Source organism: Ammospiza nelsoni, chromosome 6, assembly GCF_027579445.1.
Source record: "Ammospiza nelsoni isolate bAmmNel1 chromosome 6, bAmmNel1.pri, whole genome shotgun sequence".
NCBI classification, from domain to species: Eukaryota; Metazoa; Chordata; class Aves; order Passeriformes; family Passerellidae; genus Ammospiza; species Ammospiza nelsoni.
Window position 1 is genome coordinate 7,923,107 of NC_080638.1, and position 13,810 is coordinate 7,936,916.

The 13,810-nt window shown below is 36.9% G+C and overlaps 1 protein-coding gene across 1 annotated transcript in view; it reads right to left on the reverse strand.

Annotated features, from left to right (window-relative positions):
- Window positions 1-2,914: 2,914 nt before the first annotated feature.
- Window positions 2,915-13,810, reverse strand: part of SLC17A6 (solute carrier family 17 member 6) — a 31,500-nt gene continuing 20,604 nt past the window's right edge. The window contains exons 5-12 of the mRNA XM_059474292.1: window positions 13,361-13,448; window positions 13,174-13,260; window positions 12,107-12,249; window positions 9,894-10,043; window positions 8,359-8,491; window positions 7,552-7,662; window positions 5,919-6,046; window positions 2,915-5,000 (exon numbers count right to left, since the gene is read on the reverse strand). Of these exons, the coding sequence (XP_059330275.1) occupies window positions 4,668-5,000; window positions 5,919-6,046; window positions 7,552-7,662; window positions 8,359-8,491; window positions 9,894-10,043; window positions 12,107-12,249; window positions 13,174-13,260; window positions 13,361-13,448 (1,173 nt within the window). The 3' untranslated portion in view covers window positions 2,915-4,667. The remainder of the gene's footprint in view (window positions 5,001-5,918; window positions 6,047-7,551; window positions 7,663-8,358; window positions 8,492-9,893; window positions 10,044-12,106; window positions 12,250-13,173; window positions 13,261-13,360; window positions 13,449-13,810) is intronic.

The window sequence follows — 13,810 nt, forward strand, 5'->3', positions numbered from 1 at the left end:
ACAGGGCTGGGTGCCACAGAATGTGACAACTTCTGACCCCGCCTTGGCCTCAGGACAGGGTGACCACATATTTAGGACTTTGTACTCATGTTTTTTTCTCCTCACTGTACCTTCATTTCAAACCATTCTATGATTCTCTGTGAAAACGTGAGGAATTTTGTCAGCTCTTCTGTAAGCTTTTCCTCAAGTTTCCTACAGTGCTTTATTTCCTGTCATTTCTAGATTATCCATGTATTTTATGTCTGACTTTGAGTCTGTTTCAAATTTATTCTTTACCTACTTTCCTATAGATTAGAGCCTGCCACAGGTAAAACTGTTGCTAAAAATGTAATTTTTTATTGTTTTCTAACCTCTCACCTGTGGTGTTTGAAAGAAACTCTTTCACCTGAACCAAAAATTACAAGGATTATATGTTTCTAATATTAAAATTTTACCAAGGAGACATTTGCCAACAATAGTTTTGAACATGAATTCCTGAACATGGCAGATTTTGTCTAAGAATTTGACTCAGTATAATTAAGCACACAGGATCTGTAGTGGCTCATAAGCAGACAGAAAATACTTTTCATTTTTGCTGTGCTTGGGGTTACAGCTGAGTGAGGAGACATCAAGCAAAGCTAAAATAGTAACATGAGACACACCAGCTGGATAGAGAGGACATCCATAGAGAACTAATTGAAATATCTGATTGCATTTCTAGGTCCTTTACTCTTAAATCTCCCAACACAATGAAAATTATGAATGCAAAAAGACACAAATTTCAAATAGGTACAAAAGCAGCTGCTGTTGAGTAGTTAATCTAGACTTACACCAGCCTTTAAACTGCTTCACAGCTTATCATAAAAGGAACAAAGCATTTCATCTCTCGGAGGCAGCAACTGAGACTGTGATGTTATCTTTCCTACTGTACAGCTTTGAACTGTGACATTTATTCTGACTTTCACCCTCATTCCTATTCCTAGCTTCATGCTGAAAGAGAATTTAATTCGTATTTGCAGATATTCTTTTGTAACTTTTATCCAACCTTTACCTTGAGGCTTTTCTTTTTCCCCTTAGGCAAGTTTTTTTTAAAATTTGATCAATTGAATTTCATGATCACTTTTGAAAGTAAAGAACATTTTATGATAGCTTTATCTCTGCAACAAAGAGGATGTGTTAACGGAAGGGATACCACTGAGGGACATTCAAATATTTTAAGACTTGTCAATTTGGCTGATGCTGTCTGTATGGAATCATTTGAGGACATGAAGATGAACATCTGAGGTGTTATTCCAGCCCATCTAAACGCAATGTTTCCTAACAATTTAAATGGAGCCTGAATTCCACCCCTTCCTTTTACTTGCCTCCTTGAAAAGATAACCAAGCAATAAATAAAAATGTGAGGAACAATTCAATTTTTTTTTTTAACGTGTTAAGTGAGCAGGGAGTAGCAGATGGGGAGCACAGCAGAAATTGGTGACCAGACCAAACCATGACGTGACTGTGACCATGGTCTGATTGACAAACAGGGGGATTTGAGCTTCTGAGATTTCCAAAAGGGGAGCACAACACCACACATGTGCAACAGGCCTGCAGAGCAAGCCTCTGAACCTCTGCAGAAGAGAAACCTGTGAGAAGAAAGGGCACAGCCCAGAAGAGGTACATTTTAGCAATGCTACTTTATAGAAGTGAAGTGGCAAGAGAAAAACATAAACCTATTTACCAAGAAGAAATATGGGGGTTTAGATGAGGGGTCATGTCCCCTCAACTCTCCTTTTTCCCAAAGCAGACAGAGCTGCTGATGCTTGTCTTTGGAGATGCCAATTATTTTCTCCGTTTCCCCCTTCTTCCTTCTCTGTCATGTTCCCGATAATTGCTTCCTGCATTTTCACATGAATAGCAGGCTGAAGAAGTAAAAACCTTAGGACCTATCATGCTCCTTCTTCCTCCCAAAAGAATGGGTTCTTCTGCTCTGCCATTGAAAGAGGAAGTGAAGGAGACTTTAGAAGCAGAGAGCTAAAATAAGAAAGTGGAGATTCCTTGAGCAATGTAGCAGTCATAGGCAATTGTCAGGTCCTTCCTGAGGTGTAGCTGGCTGAACAGCACAATGTCTAATGCCTGGATTAAAGTCTCTCCTTTGTTCTACATAATTCAAAGGTCTCAAGCTAAGAAAAAAACCCCTACCTATATTTAACAAAAGGAAATGATTTAAATAATTCCAGGATGGAGAACCTGTAAGATTCTGAAAATTAAGAATTGATTTTTATTTAGTTTGTATTTTCTGAGCTGTAAATACAGCAGTAATTTTGAAGCCCCTACTTGTCCTACTTTTGAATCTTTCAGGTGAGAAGCACTGGGCCTGTTGCTGCTGTGGTCAGTGTTCTGAAGCCTTTTGCTCAGTTTGATGTTTCTGCATTATTCTATTTGGTGAAAGAAAATTATTGAAAAGCAAAAATTTTATTAGAAAAATACTTACTATGTAATATAGTGTTTCTTAATGTTACTGATTGCTGTGGGGTTTATCTAAAAATGGATGGGAAGTAGTATGTTTCAGTTAAGGAGCCTTGTTGGATAATCGAGAAAAGGAAAAATTTCGCAAACAGCAATGAGTACCTTTTAATTTTCTTTCATCTGTGCCATCTTATTTGCTAACACACATTAATCTGTCTTTCCTGGGTTCACTGCATCTCTCACTCTGATCCTCCTTGCACACCTATGCCAGCCATCCTCCTGGGAGCACAAACATCTGGGGACATGTCCCTCTCCCACCACAGGGCTGGAGCAAGAACAGAAAATGTGAAAGTTTGGGTGTGGAGCAGAGCTCCCAGCTGAGAAACTCTCTCCATGTCAGTAGCAGAATTTGCTCTGCAGTCACTATAAATGTAGTCATCTACATTAAAACACATCTAAAAATTACAAGAAACTCTAGTGGTCGTTTTTATATAAAAGGATAAATAGAGCATTTTATTAACACTTTTTGCAGCAACAAAAGTGACACAGTCCACATCTTTTTCATTAAACACAGCAAAAGCTATGGTCACGTTTTACATCACTTTGAGGCACAAAGCAAAATACTTCTTTTCTTAAGGTCAAGGTATGATTTGCATTTAAAAAAAAAAGGAGAAAAAACAATCCTCAAGTTGTATATTGCGGTAGCAGGGTTTCCAATCACTAGCACAATACAATGAACAGACCAGGAATCCAGAATGGATTATTACATACAATAATATTCATTGGATTGAATTAAGAAATGGATCATTGTTGTCATTTTAGAGTATTAAGAAGTGGTCTGGCGTTGCTAACTCCAGTTGGTTCAGTTTGGTTCAATCCCAACAACCCCAAGTATATACAACAAGCTAAATGTAGGTTAATATATCATCTAGAAGGTTATGCACTTCATAATGCATTGCACTTATTGCTTGGTACACTAATGTTGCAGTCACTGTTGAGTTATGCTCAAAGGACAAGCATGATGCTTGTTGGCTTCTTTCAACCCAACACTAGTTATTTACCACTTTGGTTTAGTGTGAGACCTTATGTTACTCATATTCAGTGTCCATTATTATTATTATTAGGTTTGATTGAAAGACAAATACATTTTTTATTTCAGGGATTTCTAAAATAATGACATTTTCTATAATTACAGTATCTTCAATAAACATATCTATGTATACAACTGTGGCACAATGTGTAAAAATATGAAAGCTATTAAGGGAAGAATAAGGGTTAAATTATTCTCTGTTTCTTCTATTGGTTTCAAAATATCCTGCAAAACAAATGCATCTTTTTTATAGGGCTATTTGCTCATAGTAAACTTCTCTTTGGAATTTTGTAAAATACTATATTCTTTTCTATGTTATATTGGGGTATTTTTTCTCTTTTTAAAGACACCAGTACAAATTCAGAATATACTGCAAAGAATAGAACAATAAAGCTTATATTTTGATAAAGGGATTTACCAGGCTGCCTGAAAAGTCAGACTCAATACTTTATACTGTTTTTCTATTAGTTGATAAATGCAGGGAAGAACACGACATCGTCTATATTTTCATGACATTCTGTAAAGGATAGAAATAAAGATTTGTGCCCAAAACATTCAGTATAAAACTCCTAAATAATTCCTTTATTTATCACAGAGTAGCCTGCAGCATGTAATCACAATTACCAGCAAGGGAACTGGATCAATCCTCATCAATGCCTGGGACTCAGCCTTTCTTCCTCAAGAAAGCTCTTGTCCTGGGCTAAACACACAACTCCCACATTGCACTGAGTAAATGTGTGTCTTTAACACAGCCTCAATACAGTGTAACAAATATATAAGTGCATTTTTAATGATCAAGTAATTTTGGCTTTCTAAAAAGAGCATTAGATGTGCCAACTTGGTTGCTTAGTTGTGCTTTAATCTGTAATTATGAGTTTTAGCTCTTGTATGCTGTAAAGTATCTACTTGCCTCTATAGTTTTGACCAGTAAACCCTTAAAACTCTAATGTTTATAGAACAAATATAACTTAATGAAAGTGATAACATCACAACTCATACAGATTGCACTTTGATGTATTTTTTTTACAGTAAGACCTTCCTGTTTGATATGTGTTTACATGTTTATACCACATTTTATTTCTGTGTGCAAACAATCACAATGAATTTAATCACAAACACTACAAAATATACCAAATATTTAGGTTTGTTATGAATAATCTCTTTCCTTGTAGTTGTATGAGTCTTGTACTTCCTCTTGTACAAATTCCTCTTTTTTCTCCCAGCCATTAGGCCAGCCACCATTGACCTGGGTCGTAGCACCGTAAGACTTGGTGGTACCGTAATTTACATAATTCTGAGTAATGTCCCCTGTCTCCTCAGCAAGTTCATCTTCATGAATAAAGCCACATTTCTCTTCACTTGTCTGTTCAGGGTCTGCCCAGGGCTGTTTCTCTCCCGAAGCAAATATGCCATAGAAGATCACACCTCCATAGTGCACCAAAGCAGCAATGAGGAAGACATACTGCCATTCTTCACGAGTCTGCAAAGAAGAAATTAAAGCAGAAATGAAGAAGACATACTGGCATTCTTCACAAATATGTAAACAAGAAATAAGAGCAGAAATGAGGAAGACATACTGCCAGTCTTCACGTGTCTGTAAAGAGGAAATTTGCCCAGCCAGAGTAGCACATAGATTTACCTAATTCTTCTGAGCTGCAAGATTTAAATCAGGGGTTGAGGCTGTGAGGGCACATTCACGCATCCATTTCAGAAATATTTATATTCATCTTTCTGTGAAAAATTCATCAGCCCACAAAAGCATCAACCTAATGGGCATACAGTGCAGCATGCCTCAAATTTGCATCCCTGGATGCAAGTCCCAGACTCCAGCAAGGATATCTGTTGGAGAATTTTGCTCAGACATGGTTTGAAGGAAAAAAGGCCATGAAAATATACAGCTGATGGAAAAGTAAAAGGCTGCTGTAAGCAGATAATTCTCACAGCCTGTTTCTGTAAACAACAAAAGTTCTCAGACATGTTTATGTAAACAGCAGAAGTTCTCAGGTTGTTTTTAATAACAAGTAAATCTTGTCCTTGGATAAGTTTTGGGAAAGCAAAAGTTGACAAACATGGAGGCCTTGAGAATTTTCATATCAGGGTGAGAACACAAATCTTGGTTTCAATAACAAACCACAGGTATTGAAAACAAAAGGAGGGGTTAATGTGTAATCTGTGACCTATGGTGAGCTCGGATTTTGTAATATGTATAAGCTTAATTAACACCACTATAAAAATGTGTGAGTGAGATCAATAAATCAGAGTTTCGATGCTGATCAACAAACATGGGTCGTCTCCCTTCACTTCAATAGATATCCAGGCAAGTTGTATCATAGAAAAGTCTTTCTCTTGAAACCAGTGGTACCAAACTGGAAGATTTGAGAATGGTATTTCCATTTACCTTGTTCTTTGTCATTGCTCCAACAATTATAGGGCAAACCATTCCAGACAGGGTCCCGACTCCATTAGAAATGCCCATTAAAATGCTAGCATACCTTGGGGCAATGTCTAAGTGGTTGACATTGAATCCTGCAATAGAAAGGTCAGTGAGTGTTCACACCAAGAGCAGAGCAGTGCTTCAGTTGAGAAAAGTGACATGACATTTTTGCTATAACATGTTTGGGCTGCTTAATTGCATTTCTTTATCTCTAAAAGACTTACAATGCTTAAATACTCCTAGAGAGACTCTGGGGTTTCATTTTCTTTGAAGAAAATATTTTGAAGGGATACCAGGTTAATTTTCTCCCAAAACTACAGAAGAAAACCCCAAAACCTCCCAGCAGTGTCTGTGTGGAGTAAAGAACTCAGAAGATATTTAGGCAAGGAAATAATTTGCATTTCACTGTCCTTTTCATGACCATTTCATGCTGTAAATAACATGTCTTTTCTTCTTCCTGTGTGTAACATGCTCTCTTCCTATTGCCCACATTTTTCTTTTTGTCACATAGACCAGCAGAAGGGAGTTTTTTTCTATTCCTCAGTGTTAAATTGGAGGGAAAAAACAGTATCTATAACTGAATTACTAATTGATTTTGAAAGATATTTACTTGTTCTCTTGCATTTTCAGCAGCACAGCTCTGTTGAAAATATATGCAGTAACTATTTAAATAATCTAAAGAGACAGAATGAATTGTTCCCAAAATAAATACTTAAATAAGTGAACACAGAACCCAAACCTTTGGATACAGATGGTACAATGGAAAGGGCAGGCAGTGTGATGTGGTCAGCTTGGGGAAGGTGCAGCACACTTCCCAAATTGTCCAAAAGAAGAATGTGTGACATTAAGGACAGATTTGATTAGAGGAGATTTTGGATGTTTGGCACAAAATGAAAGAGAGCCTGTTGGGGACATAAGGAGCCAGCATGGGAGAGGATACTAGAATCACAGTGGGAAAACAAGGGAGGCCAGGTGACTTGGGAATGGGAATGGGAAAGGCAAAGGGTTGATGAATCAGCAGGAAAGGGCAATAGCTGAACTTTAATTCAGAAAATAAATCCTAGTAGTTAGGCCCCAAAATAATATAATGCTAACAGGCCCCAAATTAATAAAATAATACAGTATTAACAAAGAAATAACCAGTATACAGTGGGAAAAAAACCCAAATTTCTATTTAAACAAAGATGTGTAAATTTAGGGTATTATGTAATACCAGTCCATTTGTCTTCTATGTTTGATTTCAAGAAAAATCTGTAATGTACATTAGCACCTTACGGAGAAGAGAATCTAATTTACTGCAATGAACATGGAAAAGATTGAATTATTTGAACAGAAATAATCTAATATAAAATCTGTAATACCAAATGTACATTCCTTTATAATGACCATAAATAATATAAATAAATAATATATATTTAAATATTATATAGAGTTAAATATTATATAGAGTTAAATAAATATATATTTAAATAAATTATGTCCTTTGGGAATTCCAGAGTGAGTGGGCTTTTAAATTACTATCCATGAATAAAAGCAAAGATAGATGTTTTGTCTCCCAAGATAAAATATTTTAGTGTTAATAGTAATAGAACCTTACCAGATATGGCAAATCCACTAAAGCCTACAGCAAGCACTAGGAATGAAATAGCCACTCCTTTGCTGTGTGAATATCCCACCACGAGAAGGAGAGTTGCTTCCATACCAAAACCTGGTGAAATATTAAATAAAACCAGACATGGAGTTACATTCCCTCTCAAACACTGCAGGCCTTAGAATGCCATGATGTTTCATAGGAACACAAATAAAACACTGCCTCAGAGTGGGATACAATCAGGTATTTCTTTCATCTCTAAAAAACTCATGTTCTACCTTTCTCAAATAATACTTATTTTACTCTTTATATGCTAATTTATTGTCACTTTCTGTCATTTGTAAGATGAAAATAAATACTTGTGATGTGGTTGGGCCATTCCAGTCGGCTCTCATGGGTAACCTGAGAGTGAATTTTCCAGCCCTTGCCACAGCTAAAGAGGCTTTGGCACCTCAGAAGTCAGGGCTGAAATCTCAGGTACCTGTCTGGGCTCTCTCAGTGCAGAGGGTGTTTAAATTAGCAGCTAAGACTGAGTCAGTGGCTAAGAGTTGGCAAATTCCCCTCCAAAACCCCTCATCTATTTCTTTAATAGTCTAAATAGTTTTCCAAATTCCAAATAACTCTATGGAAATGGCCAATGACAGCACCTGTGTTTTCTTCTATTTAGTAACCACATCTGCACTGCATAAAAAATGCAGAAATGTTTCCTCCTGAGAGCATACAGCTGTGCAGTTTATCTCTTTATTCTATATAGAACACAGTATGAGCATCAAATCCCTTCAAGAAACTTTAAAATAAAACAGAAAGACTTACCTCCACAGTTCATTATCTTCCTCACATTAGTCGTTGAAACAATCTGCCTGCTTCTTAAAAAGTCAGCAATTTGTCCCCCAATAGGAACAATAATTGTCATCACTAAATGTGGCACAGCAGATAAGATACCCACCTGAAATTAAAATTAGAATTAGCAAAGTATAAACCATAAGAAAATTTTGATTCCTCATTTTCTGAAGCATTCAGCGGCTAATTAATTATTTCTTTTCAACATCACACTCTGTGTTAAAACTTAGTCTTTCATTTTATTTTATGAAGTACAGTGAGAATTTTTAAGAACTTCTGATGCCATGACACTTGTTGTTTATAGATTGTTTTCATAGTTCATATTTAAGCTAAAGCTCTTTCCCCTCACTTACAGTCCCCGTGTCAGAATTTTCACATGATTCACAAAGGTGTAGAACTGAATTGCTGCATTTCTTTCGGTGTTTAGTGCAGCTTTGCAGCAAGACTCACATGCCCAGACAGATTCCCTGTGGATCATCATCACACAATGGCCATTTGTCTTTGCTTTCTGACCAAACTGCAAAGTGCACATGGGCAAAAGATGTGTCTGAAAAGCTTTGTATGCAGTGAAGGATAAAATACTGAATATCCACTGGTGGTATTCAAAGTGCTCAGCATACATGGCAAAACAAGAGATAGTTCTTTTGTGATGGCTGCTCCAATAGATTATATGGACTTCTCCAATAGATTATATATCTGTTATTCATATTTACCTCCCAGGTCTGGTGCAAACTTCACATGAACCCCATGGAGCCTCAGATCACCCCTACACCTCACACTTTGCCTCTGTCTTTGCTCCTTCCTGAGTGAGAAAGGGGGAGCAGCTCTCACCACATTAAAAGTGCATATAGAAAGGTTAAAATTATATATATGTATGTATATATATATATATATACATACACACATATATACATTACATACATATATGCATTACATACATATATATATATATGTGTACATATATACATATATATATACATTATATATATACATATAACCATACAAAGGTTATATATATATATACACACACACAAATTATACTGTCTTCCTAGAACAAGATGGCCCTGCTTTTTAAAAGACACCTGGAAAAATCCATTTTTCAATGTTTTCTAGAAGCTTTGGTGGGATTCTGCAACCCCTGGGGCATCAGGGACAGAGCGTGGTGGGTCTGCTGGCACATTTCTAATACCAAGCACAATCTGGGTTTGAGCACTTAACTTGCAGCCCCCTTTAAATCACCTCTAAATCTCACTCTGCCTCCACCTTTCCCTACCCCATCCTTTGTCACTTATTCATATTGGTCAAGGAAACAGGAACAGGGATGAGTAGGATTTAAGATGTAAACCCATGATAAAGATGTGTAACACTTTCCTTTTCTTAATGAATCCTACAATACTTAATTGTAGTAATACTACAACACTGAATACAATACTTCTTAATAAATACTACAAATACTAGCTCTGATATTTGCTTGGTTAAGATAAAAGCTTCACATTCTTTTTACATACCTTGCTTATTTCAAATCCAAACACTTCCTCAAAGTAAGCAGGCTGACTAATTAGCAGCAAGTAAAAAGTCCAGCTTCTACAGAAGTTTGCAACTATTATTGCATAGACTGGCATAGATGTAAAAAATTTCCTCCATGGTGTTTTGTATTTCTGAAACACAGAAAGGGGATCCAGTTACCATGACGGTCATTATCAGCTCTCCATCCTTCCTTACCCTTTCCTTTAGCTGTGGTCCAACAAGCACAACTATGCACAGCACATAAATGTTACCACAAAATGCACAAATGGAGAAACTCAGTGATACTTAATTGTATCGCAACACTCATGTACAAGTCCTTTAATCTCAGTCATATAAATATGTACATAAACATTAGACCAAAATAAGAGTGTGTTTAAATAATAATGTCTTTAAAGGACAATATTGCTGCATGGAAGGAAACAGTTATATTTGGCACTAACTACATTATTTCTTTCAGATTTACTGCAAATAGGTATTTTAGCATTTAAACCTTAACTGCAGTATTCCACCTTTTTTAAAATCAAGTCTCAGCTGAAACTGCTTGGTCAATATATTTTTATTTGTATTATTGTGTTTTTAAAATAAATTGCAGAAAGAAAGAAATAAAGAAAGACAGATGGAGAACCCTGCTGAGTCCCAGCACCTGTCCACAAACCCAGGCTTCCACCCATCTGTGTTGGTCCAAACACAGAATCCATACCCAGATAAGTGCTGGAAAATCACTTCAGCAAGAATTCAGGCTGAATTCAGTCTACCATTGATTTGAATACTGCCTTTTCTTAAAAAAAAAACCCAAAAAACCCAAAACAACAGCCTATAGATAGATATGTGCAACACCTTGTATATCTATTAAATTACACTTAAGTGAGAAGTAAGGATTAAGTGACTTAATTAATGAGAAGCCAGCCAGAAAATCTAATTCCCAAACTAGATGGTATGGGAAGAATTTCAGCTTAAATATTTTAGAAGCAACCAAACTATTGATACAAGATAATCACTTTGAAAAAAATGTTTAATCAAAAAGCCACAGTAAAAAATAGAAATTGTACAGTCCAAATTAGAATTGTGTGGACATCTTTCAAAGTAACTCATTTCATATCAGATTTTCAAAACCATGAGCCCTCCTGAATGCAGTTGAATGGCAACTGAGACAGGCCCTCAATAGCATCTAAAATTTCAGCTATCAAAAAATGACTCTGTAATATTTTCAGTTCCTTCTTTAATACTAAACCAAGTTTTTACTAAGTCAAAAATTGTTAATTCCTGAGTTCAATCAAGAACCAGTGTTCTGACCAAATAGGAAATTTGATGGGGTCTACTGGGAATGAGTGGTGTAAAAATTTAAGCAGATGAAGTGAGGCTTAAATATTTATTTTTTTATTTTCCTGAGTCAGTGAACAACCATGGCAATAGTTTCTTTAAAGCTTTTCAGCAGTTACAGAAATAAGATTATTATTTCTGTTACAGAAATAAGATGATTATTAGTTAGCACAATTGGAGTGTTAAGTGGCTGGAAAATTCAGGGTTCATACATGGTTTTTAGGTCATACATGGTTCTTGAGAACTAAACCATTACAGAACTAAGATTATGAGAGGCTTGATAACATGTCTCCTGCAAAATGAGAAATAATGGGAATTGTTCTGAATTGTTCCCTGCAACAATGGGAAATCTCAAAGCATGCTCTATTGCAACTTGCAGCTTTTCTGGCAGACAAAACATAAAATAATAAGGATGGGCATTTTCTGGTGTTCTGGGGACCTCAAGAGACACTGAGCAGTGCTTTTCCTGCAGTTTGCTTTTAGGAAGAGGAAAACCTTCCAGAAATTACTATATAGGAAGGAAACTGACTTTTTCAGCTCAAGATATAAGAAAAGTCTAAATAAAGTTGCAGTCTCAAATGTAGCTGTACCTCTTTTTTGTAATTTGGAGTAGACAAAGAGGCATAAATTCCATGAGTTATCTGCCAGAAGAACTGTGACCTCTTAGTGCAAAAGCAGAATCCACCCAGAAATCCACCAGCAGATTAAAGATCTTCCCATCCCCCAGGAACACATTTGCTCAAATTGTTCAAAATACACCTTTCAATCTGAAGGTGAGTGTTTGATTTTTTTGTTGTTGTCTTTTTTTTGGTTGCTGGGGTGTTTATTTTTCTTACTATCTCATTGGAAACCAGTGTGTGGGTAATGTTCTTACTTCCATTGCACCTAGGAGGTTGGCACTCTCTCCAATGCTTTCTTCTATGTATCTCCTTTCTTCATCTGTGATTGTAGGATGCTTTGCAGGACTCTCATATGAAACCAAAAGCCAAAACATGTACCAGACTATACCAAAGCTCCCTTGGGAACAGAAAGAAAGACTTTAAAAAGAAATGCACAATAAAGCAGCAAACAAGGAAGAAAAATCTGTGAAGAATTACAACAAATTTAAATGGCAAATTTTGATTTTTGTCAGTGCTTCTTCACTGTGTTCTCTCAGTAGAGATAACTCTACAACAGAGAGTTTGGTCCTGTGAATAATACTTGTGCAAAATACATGCAGGACTATGGCACAGTGAAGTAGTCTTTGCTTTGTTTACAGGATTATTTCACTGTAAGTGAATATTCAGTGATCTTAACATCAATTTGTGCACTGAAAGAGCTTCCATTTCATTTCACCAAGCTGTAAAGGAAGGTCCATCCAGCTTTAAGATGCTGATGTTTGATTACTGCACTAAATTTTTACCTGCAGAATAGAAGACTCTGGCAACGTTTTCAACACAGCAATGCACTTCATGAGTAGTTTATTAAATTCCTATAATGCTTCCACTTAATTCACACAAACACAGACTGAATTCCCTTGGGGCATTCTTTTCTGTCAGTGTAGGTTAACATAACTGGTGTGGATAAAGTTATGTAGGTCTTCAGATAAAAATCAGGACAACTTATTCAGGGCAGGCACTCTAAATGTGCAGCTTTGTCAGTGTGAGAGGTGTTAATGTGAGCAGAGATACTACAGATCTGCCCAGAAGTTTGCACTGCTTATGTTAAAAGTAATGGAGGTTTCAAGGTGAGCTAGCTTTTCTTATTTTATTGTCTTGCTTCCTTACATACTCTTCTCTTTAAATTCTGTTCTCTCATTGCTCTTTTCTCTAGGCTGTATTTTTAGATTAAAAGTCCCACTTTTCTGGGGTTTTTTTGTCCTCTTAACAGTAGCTGCTGCATTTTTAGAAAGGGTAGAGGAAGGTGCCACAGTCCTGGGGTGAGAGGAGCAGAAATGCATACCATACACATAGAACACAGAAGACCACCCCGTGTATTGCACCAGAATCCCAGCCAAAGGCATTGCAATCACAGCTCCTGCATAGGAACCTACGAAACAAGACACGGGGGTCAGCAGGGAGGAAAAAATCAGTTTCAGCACACTCATGCATTACAAACGGAGGGAGGGCAGAAAGGCAGAGTTACTCACCACAAAAGGAGGTGGTTGCTAACCTACTCCTCTCTAATGGGGGGGCCCACTTGCTCCAAATGCCGTGGCAGGCAGGGTAGGTGACCCCCTGGGAAATGGGGTGCCACAGGTTAGCTAAAGCTGGTCAGGCACTCACTCGGCTGTCTTTGCATGAGCTTTTGTCTCTAATCGCTATCAACAAGAGGCTGAGAATGCTTTTTTGCACCTTTGCAGCAAAATCTGAGCACAGCCGCAGAAAAGCGTCAATATCTGTTCAAGCTGGGTTTTGTGTGTCACTTCAAATCATTACAGAGACCATAAGAAACAAATATAAACCATGTTTCCTTTCCAAATCATTAAAGAGACTGAATTAAACAAATATAAAACATGCTCTCCCCCTTCCAGGAAAGAATTCCAAATAACTAAAGAGAATTAGCGCACAAGAACCAGAGTCAAGGGAAGGATGACAAC